Source organism: Megalobrama amblycephala, linkage group LG3 (assembly GCF_018812025.1).
Source record: "Megalobrama amblycephala isolate DHTTF-2021 linkage group LG3, ASM1881202v1, whole genome shotgun sequence".
NCBI classification, from domain to species: Eukaryota; Metazoa; Chordata; class Actinopteri; order Cypriniformes; family Xenocyprididae; genus Megalobrama; species Megalobrama amblycephala.
Window position 1 is genome coordinate 8,917,095 of NC_063046.1, and position 18,472 is coordinate 8,935,566.

The 18,472-nt window shown below is 37.9% G+C and overlaps 1 protein-coding gene across 1 annotated transcript; it reads left to right on the plus strand.

Moving 5' to 3' along the window:
- Nucleotides 1-14: 14 nt before the first annotated feature.
- Nucleotides 15-4,520, plus strand: mrpl46 (mitochondrial ribosomal protein L46). The gene is made up of 4 exons (XM_048183727.1): nucleotides 15-293; nucleotides 577-778; nucleotides 2,155-2,325; nucleotides 3,927-4,520. The coding sequence occupies exons 1-4, from the start codon at nucleotides 51-53 to the stop codon at nucleotides 4,172-4,174; spliced, it is 864 nt and encodes a 287-aa protein (XP_048039684.1). The 5' UTR covers nucleotides 15-50; the 3' UTR covers nucleotides 4,175-4,520.
- Nucleotides 4,521-18,472: the final 13,952 nt, after the last annotated feature.

An 18,472-nucleotide genomic window follows, 5' to 3' on the forward strand; every position in this document is an offset into this window, starting at 1 on the left:
CGTCCATTTCGCAAACGTCGCAAAGCACTGCGATAACACGTGTGGTCAACATGGCGGCGCCCTTCACTAGAGTTTACCGACCATTATGGAGGATAATCACTACAACTACATCAAACGGAGGGGTGCGAAATGTTTCATACACTAGGCAACAGTGGTCTGCGCAGAATGTCAAAACTGTGGGTGCTGCTGCGTCTCCGTGGGCGCTGCATGGAGCTGTATGTGTGCAGAGGCTGCCTGTGGTCTCTCAGGACAGGAGCCCCATAGAGGAGAAGTTCATGGAGCTTATGCAGCAGGTAAGAAAGAATCAATATTGCACATGAAATTATTATTTTTGTTGTTTTATTATTGTTTTAAAAACACCATGCATACTCATTCCATAATGTTTTTGGACGTGGTGCAATTGGGACTGTTTTATGTATGCATGTATCTTCTTTTCCTAATTTTAGTATTCTATATTTTGAGGCTGTGTGTCTATGTATTTAGTATGAAATGCATTCATACCCTTATAATGCTGCCCATCCATTAATCTGCATGCCACCTGTCAAACACATCTCATAGGATTGTTTATTGTTTCAGATGGAGTTAGAGAGAAGTCTGCTTGCGGACCATGAGCTGAAGCTCCTGGATGATGCTGCGCGGATGAGTCGGAAACAAGAAGAAGATTATGATTCAGATGAGGAGGAGGATTACAAAGACAAAGAAATCGTTACAGCTCAAGATCTGGAGGACATTTGGGAACAGAAACTGAAGGAATTTCAACCAGCTCTGAGGACACAAGGTGAGCAATCAGCAAACATCAGTTTTTTATGTTGTCCAATGGAAGCTTGTTTCTGCCACTAAATATAAAATAAAAAAAGGTAATTGCGACTTTTTATCTGACTTTTTTCCTCACATTTGTGAGTTATAATGTCAGAATTGCGAGATGTATAACAATTCTGACTTTTTTCTCTGTTACGAGTTTATACCTCACAATTCTGACTTCTTTTCTCAGAATTGTGAGATATAAACTCGCAATTTGTGAGTTATAACATCCAATTCTGAGGAAAAAAAGACTGACTTTTTACTTTATAACTCCCAATTCTGACTTTATAACTTGCAATTGAGTGTTGTAGTCAGAATTGCGAGATACAAACTCGCAATTTAGAGAAAAAAAGTCAAAATTGTGAGATGTAAACTCGCAATTGCAAGAAAAAAAGTCGAGATATGTCACAATTACCTGTTTTATTTTTTATTCAGTGGCAGAAACAAGCTTCCATAGTTTCCCCATAGGGTCAGTCGACATGAAACATAAGATGTGATAGTCTATTCTTCCCTAATTCTTGAACAAGAACAAATGTAGGAAGGAATTGTTTGGATGGTGGTGGTTTGCTATTCCTGTGATGTCATGTGAGTGACAGGTTGCCCCGCCCTCGTGACAGTAAACACATTATCGGAGAAGAGATGTCGCTGCAAGAGGGAGTGGAAGCTATTTTGATTTAAAGATTACGAGAGCACATTGATTTTAAAATAAAATAATGATGTGCATGGATAAATCATCAATTATTATTTCATGGTGGCTTTAAATCGTTGCTTCGACATAAGTTTTGTTTTAATGACATTTCAGAGAAATTGATCCTTCGCAGGGAGTTTGATTGACAGGTGATCTAACCAATCATAATGCCGAATCCGCTATTATGTCCGTCAAAGCAGTCAGGGGAGTTAGTAGATGACGTCGGTGGACTTGAACCTGAAAAATGGTGTGTACTGACGTCTTTTCGCGGTTGAAACAACATTCATTCTGATGTTCATTGTTCATCCTTAACATGTTTATTTGATGCTGTAAATGAACTAGTCGGAAGAGATGATCTGTTTATGAGCTGCTTGAACTGAGGCGCTACAGCGATCTGTCATGACACATTAAAGAGCCACAAAATGGGAATTATTGTTTAAAATTCTTTAAAAATTACAAAATTTGAGATTTTTTTTTTATATCGAAAGTAACCTTCTCTGCCTTGTCTGTCGACGCGTTGTCAGTGTCCTCTTTGCTCATGAACTTGTGGCGTGAGATGGCATGGCTTGTCGGACATAGCAACAGTAACTAAAGGGGGCAGGTCTTTGCAAACGGTCAATTAAGTTGTTGAATCACAACTCATCTCTCAATGTATCACTCTACAGGTGTTAACCAGAAGGACGTGAGTTCTTCAGAGCGTTGTTTAGCAGACAGTCTCATCTTGCTGGTGAAGAAGGACATTGGCAGTCAAAAGCTTTGGCTCCTGCCTCAGATACAGTGGCAGATGGGAGAGACTCTTCGACAGACGGCCGAACGTGCCCTTGCAAGTCTTCCAGGTAAGATTTCCATGGTAATATCCATTTAGACAGCTTCTGGTTGGTCTATTTTCACTGTGGAGTTGATGTCAGCTTTAACAGGAGCTTAAAATCAAACATTTTAATAGGCTGTCATCTAATGATTACAGTTTTTGACCACTTAATCACTGTTTAAAGGGGTGGTTGATTATGATTTCAATTTTTTAACTTTAGTTAGTGTGTAATGCTGCTGTTAGAGCATAAACAACATCTGTAAAGTTATGACGCTCAAACTTAAATGCAAAGGGAGATATTTTCTTTAACAGAATTTTCTGTTTAAGGACTACAACAAACGGATGGTAGGGACTACAACGAGCTTCTTCCCGGGTTGGTGACATCACAAAGCCCAACATTTACATAAACCCCGCCCCTGAGAACACACAACAAAGGGGGTGTGGCCATGTTGGGCTGCTTTAGAGAAGAGGAAGAGTCGTTGTAGTAGAGTGTTGTTGATGTTGTTATTTTATGCTGGACTGCTTCACAAACGAGGGTCAATTCAACACTGGAAAAGATTAACATGACGACACATGCTAGTTGATGAGTGAATCAACTCCACAGCAACTACATAAATTTATCCTCTAACCATTCAGAAACGTCCAGTTTCATTCTAAAAGTTGTAACTTCTTCCTGAGTCTCTCCATCAGTGTCGACTCCGGTTTGAACAATGTAAGGCTGAACACCGTTACTGACAATCCTCATTTTGGCTGCGTGAGATTCTCCAGCTTTGTTGTTGTTGAGCAACCGAAGCGTGAGCTGTTAAAGCTCCGCCCTCTTCTGGAAAGGGGGCCGGGAGCAGCAGCTCATTTGCATTTAAAGGGACACACACAAAAACGGTGTGTTTTTCTCACACCCAAATAGGGGCAAATTTGACAAGCTATAATAAATGATCTGTGGGGTATTTTGAGCTTAAACTTCACAGACACATTCCTGGGACACCAGAGACTTATATTGCATCTTATGAAAGGGGCATTAAAGGTCCTCTTTAAAGAAAAGCTCAGTTTGGTGTGCTTTTGAAAAGACTTTAGGCCAAAGTTCCTTTTTACTCATTTCCAAAATCACATTAGGTATTATGCACTAAAAATGTTATATGGGAAATTCAGCCTGACAGTGATGATACATGCTGCACTCTGCAGGTTAAATTTAGGGCTGTTTGTGAATGATTATTTTGATAATTGAGTAATTGGATTTTTTTTGTGGTAATAAAAAAGACAAAAGTAAAAAAAAAAATAGCCTTTAAAATTACTTAAAATACATATATAATAACAAAGAGGCAATAATATTTGGTTCAAATAAAGTATCAAAAGCAAGTAATCGTTTGATTTATAGAACAACACTTAAAATACATAATATATAAACAATCAACTTATTTACTTTATGTATTATAACAAATGCATGCAGAGGGGGCCAACGGCCTGGTGATTGTTACACTTTACAGCAGATCAAATCCTTGTTTAATATTGGCGCCAATTCCAGTATTTTGCTGGTTACTTGAAATGGATAAATTGCAAGTATTTAAATTTAATCAAGGAATAGTGACAGCCCTAGTTAAATTTTTAACCTTCTGTTTAATTTGACTTCTGTAGGTGCTGATCTGAAGGCTACTTTCCTTGGTAATGCACCCTGTGGATTTTACAAATACAAATTCCCAAAGGACATTCAGAAAGAGGGCAGTGTTGGAGCCAAAGTGTTCTTCTTCAAAGCTGTGCTGTCCAGCCATAAGCACTTACCCCTGGAGAAGAATTCATTTGCCTGGGTAAAAAAGGATGAACTCCAGGACTTCCTGAAGCCAGAGTACCTGAAACAAGTCAGACGCTTCATTATGGCTCTGTAATGTGCGAATAAATGGACATAATGGAGAATGTTTTTTTTGTTTTGTTTTTTTCTTCAGATTTTTGGACTAAGATTCCATCTGATTATGGCAAATGACAATATGAGCACTGTTCAGATTGTCTTATAGGGGTTATACAGTATGTCTCATACACTTGTATGTTGTCACCTGCCCTGTATCTGTATATTTATTTATCATGCTTGGTAAATGGAAACCTCTGTGACAGTGTATGCAATATTAAAAAGGGTCCGATTTATAGTATATGATCTTGTTGTATATATTTGCAAAATGTGGCATGAAATCATGTTTTCAGCAAGGTGAACATTAAATTGTGTGCATTTCACTTTCATTTCTTTCAGTGCACATATTTTGTCTTTTGAAGTACTACCACTTGAGGGCAGTAGATGGACAAATAATAGTGGACACAGACCCTTTCCCCGTTTTCAAAAGCACAAAGGATATCCAATTATGCTTTTGGTCGGCATATATCTGTCTTGTCAGATTTAAATTCCTTGTACTTGGGGTTTCTCTTATGCACTTTTATGTCTTTCTCTTGCTCAGCTGTCAAATTGTCATTGACTTTTGTGCTGCGCTGGTGGAAATGGGGATTAGTAATACTATGAATTATTTAGGCACCTTGATTATGTAGGTCTCTAAAAATTGGCTGTAGACTGTCATTTCTGCCAGTGTTTAGGGATTTGGAGGAGAAATTACTTTCAGAATTCGTCATTAATAGTGCAGCTGTGGGCTGTGCAGTGGGTAACTTTTTAAAAAGTACATACTTGAGAAAGAAACCAGTTTTTATGTAAGGCTAAGTGAAATATGACTTCTTTAGAAAAACCGCAGCGTTCCTAAAACATCCAAAAATGATTTCTTATTTTTGTTTTGGGGGGGATACGACCCACATATTTCTTGACAATTTTTTTTGTGAGATTAGGTCATGGTCCTTATGCACCAAAGCTGTACATTCCTTATAAAAAGTACTTTGTGTTTAATTCTGCTTTCCTTTTCCCTCTCATTGAAACTATTTAATGTCAAAGTGAAAATGTACAGTTAGTAAGCAATATTATGAACAATATTATGCAAGTAATCATTTGCATAATTATTCACCCCCTTGATGTCAGCAGTAATTAGATGACAGCAAATTCATCCTTGAGTTTATGTGGATAGCTTTCACCGACCACTGCAATGTTTCCCCATTCTTTTTCCAAAACTGCAAACTGCATGCTTCTTTCTGCAAAACTGCTCCTTTCAAGTCCATCCATAAATTCTCAATTGGATTGAGATTGATCTGGCCACTCCAGGATATTAACACTGTCTGTCTTAAAGGTGCTGTATGTAATTTATTGACTGTAGGCCTATTGCAGATATTTAGGAAACATGCTTCAAGTTCACATACTCGTTTCTCTGAAAAACTGCTAAAGACAGTTAATCTACTTTGAAATGTGTGTTCCATGTCAGAATGTTTTTGTTTTGGTCTGTGAGACTCCGCCCACTGCCAATATACAAAATAGTATTTCAACACCCCGGGTTGCCAGTTGGTGATAAACACAGCGTATTGCAGCCATGGAAGCAAGCAAACAAACTAGGCCAGAGATCGCTGATTCTACCCGACATAAAAAGCCTCAGCATCCATCTAAGAATCTCTATGAACAGGAACATATTTAAAAAAATGGTTAAATCAACTCATCAAGTTACAGTGTGTAAGTCTCCTCGCCTTTCATTGTCAATTTCGCTCGCTTCTGTTGCCTGTGAGTGTGTCCTCAATCTGGCAACCCTGATGAGTGTGTAGTTTTTGGTCATTATTTTGTTGGAAAGCCAAATCTTCTCTCAAGTCATATGAGTCCTACAGGATTTAACAGTATGCTGTGACTTTCAAACCCTCACAAGCCTTCAAGGGTTTTTCATCTTCAGTCCTGGGGACTCACCATCCAGAAATTTTAAATGTCTCACTAATTAAAAGACCTGATTCATCAGCTTCTTCTAGTGTGTTGAATAGGGAGATTTATAAAACATTCTGGGAAGTGGGTCCCGAGGACTGGAGTTGAAAAACACTGCTCTAGCCCTTGTGCTGGGTTGAAAATCCTTTACCTAAATTGGTGTTCCAACCAGAGGTGTAAAGAGTACCTTAAAACCATACTTGAGTAAAAGTACAGATACCTTACAGTGAAAATGACTCCATTACAAGTCACCAATTTCTATATGACTTGAGTAAAAGTCTTTTTAACAGTACTTCTGTCGGGACCACTATCGTCAAATATGATTGATAATGCATAGAGTTTGTATTGGCGGTATGGTTCCGTTCTGAGCAAGAACTCCCTGCGCATCCATGCAGCCTAGCATGGACAAGAGCAGGGAAAGCAGCAATAACCCCACCTAGGGTAAACAGAATGAATGAATGAATGAATGAATGAATGATGCATTTATATAGCGCTTTCCTATGTACTACTGTACACCTAAAGCACTTTACAATCACATCAGGGGTCTTTCCTCATCCACCACCAGTGTGCAGCATCCACTTGGATGATGCGATGGCAGCCACAGTACAATGGTGCCAGTGCGCTCACCACACACCAGCTGTAGGTGGAGAGGAGAGAGAGTGAAAGAGCCAATTCAATGGATGGGGATTATCAGGAGGCCATGATTGGTAAGGGCCTATGGAGAGGTTACACCCCTACTCATTACGAGAAGTGCCATGGGATTTTTAATGACCACAGAGAGTCAGGACCTCGGTTTAACGTCTCATCTGAAGGAAGGTGCTTGTTACAGTACATTGTCCCCGTCACTATACTGGGGCATTAGGACCGACACAGATCACCGGGTGAGCACCCCCTGCTGGCCTCACTAACACCTCTTCCAGCAGCTACCTGGTTTTCTCAGGAGGTCTCCCATCCTGGTACTAACCAGGCTCAGCCCTGCTTAGCTTCAGTGGGCAACCAGTCTTGGGCTGCTGGTTAACAGAACCATCATATGAAGATATCATTAATGTCAATAATTTATCATCTCCTAAATCAAACACCTGTGATTTAGCAACTACCTGCTAATGCACTTGCATTCATGTAAAGTAGCCTTGTTTACAAGTTTGGGTGAGTAAAGGCAAAACACACAAGGTATAGTCCTTCATTGTCCTTAGATGGCAATATCATTTCTTTATAGAAAACTGCTTCAGAAAAAGTTAGGTGCCATGCAAAATGTAATGTGTAATTGCATTACTCATCACAAATGTATTGGAGCGAAAAGTACATTTACTTCTTCAAAAATGTAGTCAAGTAGAGAGTAAAAGTTGCCAATATCTTCTACTCAGTACAACTATAAAGTAGCCAAAAAGATACTTAAGAAAAGTAAATAATTACATTTACTCAACAACTTTACACCAATGGTTCCAGCCTTTAAAATTCCTGGTAAATCTCTGATTATGCTATATTATCACCAAATATTGGATTCAATCTTTTACCAACTTGTTTACTTTTTTCTTTTCCCTATCATGAGTAGACACGCCCCCTTCTGCTGATTGGCTCAATCTCTCCTCCCCCATCATTAGTGGACACCCCCCCTAATGATGTTTGGCTCACTCTCCTCCCCCATCATGAGTAGACACGCCCCTTCTGATTGGCTTACTCCTCCCCATCATGAATGGCCCAGCCCCTTCTGCTGATCGGCTCACTCTCTCCTCCCCATCATGAATGGACACACCCCCTACTGCTGATTGGCTCACTCTCTCTCCTCCCCCATCATTAGTGGACACACCCCATACCGCTGATTGGCTCACTCTCTCCTCCCCATCATGAATGGACACACCCCCTACCGCTGATTGGCTCACTCTCCTCCCCCATCATGAGTAGACACGCCCCTTCTGATTGGCTTACTCCTCCCCATCATGAATGGCCCAGCCCCTTCTGCTGATCGGCTCACTCTCTCCTCCCCATCATGAATGGACACACCCCCTACTGCTGATTGGCTCACTCTCTCTCCTCCCCCATCATCAGTGGACACACCCCCTACCGCTGATTGGCTCACTCTCTCCTCCCCCATCACGAGTGGACACACCCCCTCCTACTGATTATGCAACTCAGTTTTTGAGTGAAAATAAAAGATCAATCAAGCTTTTTCACCTCAAAGAAAAAAGAAACAAACAAATAAAAAAACCCTGAGGTGCATTAGCTCAAATCAATGAGGCCTACGATCAATCAGTTCCAAAAAAAATTACAAAACCTGTGCTAATTGTAAGAAAACAAGTTGACAAAAAGATTGAATCCAATATTTAGTAATAACATAACAAAATGAGAGATCTATAGACAGTTTCATCGGATGCACGCACGTTGCCTTTGTGTTTGTTGAATGGGTCTGGTAGTAACTTTGTCACATTTAAGTTAGGCCAAGTACAGGTTCTTTTCTTCTACTGGTAACCCAAAATAGTACTGGCTAGACATAATTTTAACTTGTATTTTGCTTGATATCAGAAATAATCTCCTCTAGAGAGACTGTTGTTATTGATTCTTTGTGGAAGTCTACCGGGAGTTAAGTTTGTTGAGTGTTATTGCCGTTGAAACCGCCTATAAGCAATTTGCTGTATGACACTAATTTTTGACTGGAAACACCAAAAAAGTACAAAAAAGGAACCTGTCATACCCTGTTTAAGCAAAGTCAGTAGGTTTTAATCAATATCATAAACTAGCATTTTTGGGGAAAAAAGAAAATCCTCTCTGGGTCAGAATGACCAAAACACAAGAAGCATCCCAACAGCAGCCTTCAAAATGCTTCACAGAAGATGCGTAGTGTTCGGATAACCCGCATTTTTTTTTTGATGGCCAGAAAGCTTCAGACCACAGAGCCATCTCTTCAGCCGGCTCTTGGTGACCTTCCTTTTAACATGGTCACATGGTTTTTGAGGACAGCCAGCTCTAGGTAGATTTACAGCAGTGCCGTGCTCTTTCCATTACTTAATTATTGATTTAACTGTACTCCAAGGAATATTCAATGACTTCTTGAAGTCTTATTGTAGCCATTCCCAGACTTGTGCCTTTCAATTACTTTTCCGCTGAATTGCTTGGAGTGTTTTTTGTCTTAATGATGTAACTTCTGCCACAATATTGACTCACCAGAAGTTGGATCCTCCAGATAGAGTTGTTTTTATACAGTCAATTGAATCTCTTTGACTATACACAAGTGATTTAATTATTTTCTTTATTAACTATTTTTCTATTATGTAAAGGGGGTGGTTTTTATTTTATATTCAGTTTTATTTTAAATCCCTTTATAGAATCTTGTTCTGATGACGAGCGTCAAAAAAGCCAAAAGAAATCCACTGTGATTCATTGCTGTAATGCAACAAAACATGAAAAAGTCTCCACTGCATCTCAAGTCTACCATTAATTCAGATATTGGCATATTGTTCTAGTTTTATTAGTTCACGTATACATACAGTGCTTTCTACACCTAAGCGCACTCAAGTGTCTAACCTAATAACGGTGAGAAAAAGAACATTATGCATGTTTGCTGTGAAGTCATTTCAGCCCAAATCCCATTTCAAATTAAATTGGTCACATTTAGCTCATAAACGCGCTTTACCTCAACAGCCTAATTTATAATTGAAGGTTAAAACAGGGGCTCAGAGGTCTTAAGAGACATCTAAATGGAGCCGGTAAAGCAATAAATGGGTGCAAGTACGAACCTCCCCTCCCTTTAAAGACCTGAAGCGCTGAGCTCAGCTGTATGAGATCAGGTGAGGTTATTGAGGGGATGTACCACAATTAGCTGATCAGCATGTTTTGTCCTGGCTCATGTCTCACACTTCTATCATGGTGCTTTGTCATGTCTGAGAGGATTAAACACTCGTTGACGATATTAGAATTGATATGCACTTTTTTCCTCTCCTTGGTTTGTTTGTTGTTAGACACCAAGTCCCATTTCAAATTAAATTGAATGACTGCCCTGTAAAAACAAAGCCTAGAATCAATCGACCATTTATAATGTGCAGGGAACAATGCAAAATCTATGGTCGTAAGGAATAAAGTCCCACAGGAGAAATTTAACCCTAGTTAACCTAACACTGTTTCCATTAGCTTTCTTTCTCTTTCTTTTTTTAATCCATGAAAGCCAATTAAATTTAACAGACAAAGAGTCTATTGGTCTAAAAGACTATGCTTATTATATACCATGAAACCCCTTTGTGGGAGACTCTTCTTAAGATATACAGACTCATTTATATTATTGTTTGAGAATATTGCAATATTACACAGACAACTTGTTTCCAAAATTAAATTAGCTTCATATTGCCAAAACAAATTAAACATATAAACCTGATGTTAAACTATTCTTGAATGCATACATCACAAAGGAGAGATATATAGAGAACTCTGTTTATTTTGAAAGAATTAACACTTTTATTCATTAAGGATGTATTAAATTGGTCCATCAATCACAGTTTCCACAAAATATGAAGCAGCAGAAGTGTTTTCAATAATTATGAATCTTGAGCAGCAAATCAGCATATCAGAATGATTTCTGAAGGATCATGTGACACTGAAGACTGGAGTAATGATGCTGAAAATTCAGATTTGATCACAGGAATAAATTACACTTTAAAATATATTAAAAAAGGAAACAGTTATATTAAATTAGAAATAATATTTCACAATTTCACTGTTTTTACTGTATTTTTGATCAAATGAATGCAGCCTTGGTGAGCAGAAGAGACTTCTTTCAAAAGCATAAAAAAAAAAAATCATACCAACCCCAAACCATTGAAAGATTTTGTATTACGTTGAACTTTTCATCATTCAATATATCTCAATTCAATGCATTAACTTTTATAAACTTAAAAATACATTTTAAAATCGTTTTTCCTGTCACATTTTCCGCAGATCCTCTAGCACCCCTTGTGGCCACTAGACCCCAATTTTCAAATCCACAAACCTGACCACTTGAGCCACACACAGATCTCAACATTCAGCATGCAAACCACAACAATGGTGACAATAAAATTTTATTTAAAGTAAATTAAGTACTCTCTACAGTTCTTCTTTTAGTGTACTCTCGTGTAAGTGAACTATACTAACACAGCTTTTGTCAGTACAACATACTATTCTTCTTTCACTTTACTTGAAGAAAATGCGGAAACTGATTGCACATAGTTTTTTAAGTCTACGTAGCATAAAATGGCAGATTAAAGCCATGTTGACAATAATAGTATTTAAGATGTTTGCAGAACACAATATAACACTGTTAGTTAAATGGAATTTCTCGTGTAATCTTACTATTAAATCTTAAGTAAGATTAGTAAATATTCTAGAGTATGTTAACTAGAATTGACATTAAACTAACTTGATATTTATTACTTAATTTACTTGGGAAGAGTTAGATTTCTTTACTTTTAATAGATTATTAACTTAACTTCAGTTTTCCCTTTAAGTTTGCGTTGCAAAAATAAGGCAATTGGTTTCCAAACTTTTTTTAAGTAAACTGAACTTGTTAGAATTTACAGTGTATAATTTCTCGTTATTGTTTTAGCTGTGGTGTGGACAGTGCTATTCTTTTATATTTAGATCAATTTTTAGAACTATATCTTTATCTTTATAGTAATCGTTCTTGGCGTGAACGGACCTTTACACGTGTTCCGCCTATGACTAATTTCAAAAACAGGCTCACGCTACTATTTGCTGCTGGGATCTTCTGGCAAATAATGAATCAAATCAAAATTAAAAGTGTGGCTTGACATTCCAGTTACGTAGTGACATATAAGTAGGCTACCTTTGAGAAAAATTTGACACTGGATAACCTTCATGAAAAAAACAACATAAAATGTGTCATTGAATATGGGTTCCTTGAGCACAACGTAAAAGGTGCCATTACATGTCATTACCAGTTATAGTCAGTGATTTGTTGCTTTTCCATGTCTGGCCTTAGGTCAGCTCTCAAACACTGTGCTGCGGATGCACTTTTGTGAGTGCGATCCTTTGAAAAGTCATTACATTGGTGAGAAAGCAAGATGGGTATGACCTGCTTGGCAAAAAAAGAGCTTCTGGAAATTACCCCATCCATCATAATTACACCTATTGGGCAGTGCTAAGGAAGACGGGGGGATCGAGCCCCTTCCCTGACCTGGTACGGATCTAGAGAATGGGGAGACTGAAATTGAACTGAAATCCCTTTGGGTGAAATAACGGGATTATAGAAATGTTTGAAGAAGTCCCTGTTAGGGCGAGAACTAGATTTTACAATGGCTTCTGGGACATTTCCTTTTGTCTGGATATTATCTACCTCTATAGCATCCATCCGATGCGAACCCCTTGATTTGTTCTTGATTCGCCAACCTATACCAACCATTTAAGGCTTCATTGTCTCCCTCTTAACCTTTTTTTTCACGACAATCTAACCATAATGTGTTAAAGGCAGGAGCTATTTTGAGAAAGTGTTGGCAAATTTAAAATGTTTGCATCTGAAATAGCTGAAATAGTGTCAGTGAATTAGCTTCGCCAAAACACTGTGAGTCACAATAGATGCACATTTTTGAAAGCAGTTGTTCCACACTGGCCTGCCAAATGAAGCAATTACTGTTTGCACTTGTTTGTTATGTTTAAATTAAGCCATGGAAGCCAGGAGAAGACTAGGGTCATCAATCAATCAACAATTCACATTAACATTCAAAAACTGTGGTGCAACACAAAGTGCATAATTAGTGAGAAACATGTGGCTACATCATGCATGACTTTGTTTGGCTGAGCTTACAGTATTCAATCCCTCTGCCAAAAAAAGTACATGAAATGTTTATGCACACTTTATTCTGAAGCCAAACACATTAACGTAGAATAGGACAGCATGTAATGTGAGAAAGCATTTTAGGCAATGTGAATATTTAGTAGATAGACCCAATAGACCCCATAATAAATTTCACTTCATTTGAATTTAACATCTTGCTTTTTTGGTTCTAATTTGGAAGTGGCATCCAATACAATAGATTTGTTTAAAAATATTGATTGATAAAGGAAAACAGATATGTTCCTTATTCTATATGTGAACTTTTGTGCCGTCCACTGGTAGTTTACATAGGATTTTACTTTAAATCAACTTAACTCTTTCCCTGTCATTGACGGAAATTTGCAGCAATCCTTGTATTCACTGTTATAAGGTAGGGCCGCTATTACGCATCTTCTGAAATTGCAAAGAATCTTCCGATCAAAACACAGGCAAAGTAGCAGAAACAAGCAATAGAAGCATTGCTTACGCACATGTAACGTGATCATCAAACATTAAACAGCATATAAATCCAAACTACCTAACATTACCGAATGAAATGTTGAAACCATGAAGAGGTAATGAATGCGCAAGCTGGTGTTAAGTTCACTTAAAGAAAACTTACAATTATAAAACTACTAAACAAGTTTACTTAGAGTAAACTTCAAAATATACTTTTTATAAACCAAGTTCACTCATAGTAGTTGCAGTACAAATGAAAAATGTAGTAGTAAACTAGTTGTGTACTCAAAGTCTACTACTGTTAAGCTTTTACACTAAAAGGTGGACCAATTTAGTCCCATGTAGTATTGAAACAAGTATACTACTAGCAAATTGATTTTAGTATACTTACGACATAAAGTATACTTAAAATATACTTGAACTTTACTTAAGTATACTTAATAAAATGAACTACTACTACTTATTTTCGTATGGGTTATTTGCTTCTTTTTTTTTACTTAGTTTAAACAACACATGACTTAATGCCATGTACTGTGTTCACTTGTCTTGATTTGTTATTTCAACTTACTCCAGTCAACAGATCATACACATTGCTTTAAGAAAAAACACTCATTTCTCAACTTCATGCTTTGACACTTGAATGTTTTCCAAGGCGGTCTGTATGTCAATCAAAATCAAGACCCAATGTTCCTGTAGCTCAAATAGCAGAGCATTGTGCTAGCAACAGCAAGATGGTGTGTTTGATTCCCAAGAAGTGCATTAACCCCCCCAAAAAACTAACTTACATGCAATGCAATTCCCTTTGGATGAATGTCATCCCTTTGGATGAACTCCAACATAGCCCCATAAAAATGATACAAAATTTCCTCAAAATTGGAAACTACAAGTAAGAGAGTTCAGTAGAAATTCCATAGATGACTGTGACGAGTAAAATGAGCTTAATCACTCTCTCATATGTTTCAATAACATGCAGCCCACATTTCCTGAAAAAGCTAATTCATGTATTTTTATTTCTAATTGTATATGCATGAAAAAGTGTAAACATCTATTGGCCCTAATTTGCAATAAGGTAAACAGCTATATTTAATTTAAACTAACTTCCTTATATCCTCCCACACACACAGAGGACTTGCAAATAAGCATGTTTGTAAAGAGGCAAACACATTTCCATTGTAAATGAGGCGATTGTTTTGCTATATTGTGTTGGGTCACTAAGATTAAAAAACATCCAGAATCCACTGAATAAAAGAAGTTGCCAGAAAAGAAATCTTCTCACCTGAAGATACTGAAGTATCACATCATGCCTCATGCCCATCATAATTCAGCAGCTCGCATGGATTAAAGAAAGTAAATGGCCTTTCTGTTTAAACCCTACTCGTACGCTCTTTCGAATGTTAATGCGTTTTGATGGTCAGAATGATATTATGAACACTCAGTATGGACCATCAGACATCAAAGCACACAAGGTGTGTGACCTATGCAACATTTCCAGCTGTGGGAAATGATTTGTTATAATAATGCACCGCTGAAACTAAATCCCATCACGTGCAGCCTCTTTTGAAGGTGTGATTACCAAACTACTGCTGTTGGATTTGTTGTCATAGGTCAGTAAATATTGCCAAAGCAATTTCACAGGTTAATTGAAAGTTTACTGACATCGCCCCGTCTATAATTTTATGTCCAGTTCTAGTTTTTAATCAGCCTAAAAATCTACAGTGATAACACTAATAACCGCTTTCCACTCCAATATCATCATCTCCCTCAGGATTATCAGTCCTTGAGAAATCCACTCTCACTAGAAGGAGATCGCATAATTAGATCTGTCTGTCTTAATGCATTCATGATATAGATGGCATGAGGTGTTAAACCCATGTGCACATAATCACCAACTGTGCTCCTTTCCGCCTTTTTAAATGGTTTGTTTTCTTTTGTGGTCTTGTTTTCCGCCTTTCCCCATATGGCAGTATCGATTAGGTGGTGTTTGTCAGTCACTAGATTGCTATAGATTTGAATGATTGCTGTGTGGTTCTCTTAGCTAGCCGCTGCTCCATCATGCTGTCTGAAACCGCTGGGTCTTGTTTCTAGGTGACATGGAATCAATGCACTTCACACTAGAGCTTTCCAGAGCAGTCTGTATGTCATCAGTTAGTTTGGTTGGCGTGTGAAAGCGGTATATCAAACTAGAGTGTGGAATACGAAAACTGGAACTGGTGGGCTTGTATGAACACAGTCCATTCTAGGGCTTTTCACACTTGAAATAGTTAACCCTGGGTCATTTTAAACCCCGGGTAAATGGAATCCTGGGTTATCTTGCTTCACGTTTCACACGCTGCTCATAATTTACCCGGGGTTAACAATTAATCTTGGGTATTCGTAAGCAAGCACCGCTCACATTTTCTTCTTAACAACAGTCCAGTTGCTTCCTAGCAAAGAAGGAGATCACTGATAATGATTCATAATTTGCCTTTGTGATACTTTTATTCAGTGGAATAATGTTGTGTTAATAGATGTTGTTTTATTTCAGTTAACCTAACTGATATTTAAAAGGAATTAAAGGGATAGTTCACCCAAAAAATGTAAATTATCCCATGTTTTACTCACCCTCAAACTAGGTGTATATGACTTTCTTTCAGATGAACACAATCGGAGATATATTTAAAAATATCCTGGCTCTCCAAAGATTATAATGGTAGTGAACAGGAGGCCTGTTTTGAAGCCAAAAATAAGTGCATCAATCAAAGGCCTTCTAAAGCGAGGCAATGGGTTTTTGTAAGAAAAATATCCATATTTAAAACTTTATATTCTAAAATAGAGGACACAAACATTTTAACAGATGAAGCAACCAACCAACAGTTTAATTTTGAACAATTTGTGAATTACTTATAATTGTATCCTAATTTAGTTACTTGATGTTTGGTAACGAAGGGCCTACTTTGCATCAGCAACACTGACTCAATGACAAACAAGTCATTCATTAGAAGACAACTGATGGCTCCTGTATTCAAAGCAACTAGTTTATAACTAATTAATCAACTGATTGTTAGTCATAAATATAGGGGGCTGCTGCTCAGTATAATAGTTTTCAAGAACATTATGTAAATTGGTAAACTATTTAGCCTAGGCTACCAAAACTTAACATCTGTTCGGAACTCAACAAGTCTGGGCAAACCACTAAGTAGCACCTATCAGAGGCTGCAAAACACTAAAGTATTTTGATACAAAATACAAAGCCATTTTCATCAACCCTATCAAATACAAATTACAAAATACTATTTTGTATTTGAAATACGTATTTGAAATACATGTATCATAAATACTGCCCATCCCAGCCAGTGGTCTGGATGTGTGTCAGCTTGGACAACCCTCTGTCTTGTTTAAGATGATAGAGGTATACTCTACAGTCAGTAGAAATTATGCAAATGTTATATTCCCGTAAGTTAAACTTGTCATATCGGAATGTCACTGCTGATGTATACCTACTAAAGAATTTGAACATAATCATGCTATGAATCCAGATGGTACATGTTTTATTGTTGTTTATTGAACTTTCATGGCTTATGCATTATTGATTACTTAAAGTGCCCCTATTGTGGTATTTGAAAGGTTCCTAATTTTGTTTTGGGAGTCTCCTACAACAGGTTTACATGCATCCAAGGTAAAAAAAAAACACTTTATTTTTCTCATAATATACATTGCATATCACCACATAGTTCAAAGATTCTCAAATGACTCAATGGATGAATCAGTCTCTCTAAATCCCTCCTTTCCGAGAACCTGCCCTGCTCTGATTGGCCAGACGACCCAGTTTGTTGCGATTGGTCTACCGCGTACAGTGCAAGTCGGAAACAAATTCCCATTATCATAACTGATTCAGCTCCATATGCTTCCTAAAGCTCAGCGACTTATTTTCACACTGTAAAGACAGTAAACCGAATTTCCTTTCACGGTGCAGAGCACAGCGTATTGTCGATATTTTATCCACGCGAACGAGCTACAGTGTTTGACAGGGGTTCAAGTTTTCGCGGGATGTCCACGCAGAACATAGGCAGGCATTATACAAATGTGTTAACATTTTGACATGTGAACTTCGCGAAATGGGATTCAAACTAAAAACGACTTGTTTAGGTGGTTCAGAGTCGATTCTTTCTTTTGAGAGACAATAACTTTGTTTATGATGCGCTTTCAGCTTTACAACTTTGCAGTCTGTTTACATTCACATATAGCAACATTACACACTACATGAAAGGTAATTTAAAAAAATCCATAATAGGGGCACTTTAAATCTCAATGTCTGGCATCCTCAATCCTGCAGTGATAGGCCAACATGTCATGATCCACTCTCACTTCAGCCGAAAGTCTTTTTTTTTTTAACTTTCAGGCCAGCCTATATTATCTTTCAGTCTGCCCCTTTAGTGAGCAGTCACTAGCATCCTATAGATAGTAATGTGGTTCACATTCATGTCACAAATAAATAATTTGTCTCAATTTTAACTCTAGTAATGTGTTGTGTATTGCTATTAATAAGTCAGGATCTGTAAAAACGATACTGTCAGACTTACATAAATTAGACAAATGTGGAGAACTCTGCATGACTAACAAACGAAGTTATGCTGCAGGCGGCTGTATACATGACTCTCATTTCATCTAGTAAAATAATGCACTAATGGCATTTACATCTGTTCATTTAGTACAGCTTTCATCCAGAGTGATTTGTAAACAAGTACTGCTACAATGCGCAGGATACATCCTGTGAACTACAGCTTTATTTCGGTACATTTCTTACATCATGTTGTGTGTGTAAAGATCTCTCTGTGGGGCGTCTGGCTGCAGATAACTGTATAAAACTGTGACCCCGGCAGGACTCTAACCTGCAATCTTCTGATCCGAAGTCAGACGCCTTATCCATTAGGCCACGAGGTCGTCGGAGAAACCATAGAAAGTTGATTAAGTTGGAACTAGCATGCAAAAATGGCCTGGAATTGTTGGCCAGACTGCATTTGCCCACAGGAATACACAAGAGTTGCGTTTGTAGAGTGTGTTTGTCGCCATGTCGTCGAAACGCTGTTATTTTCATCCCGCAGTCCAATCACCGGGTCTGATTCCGGC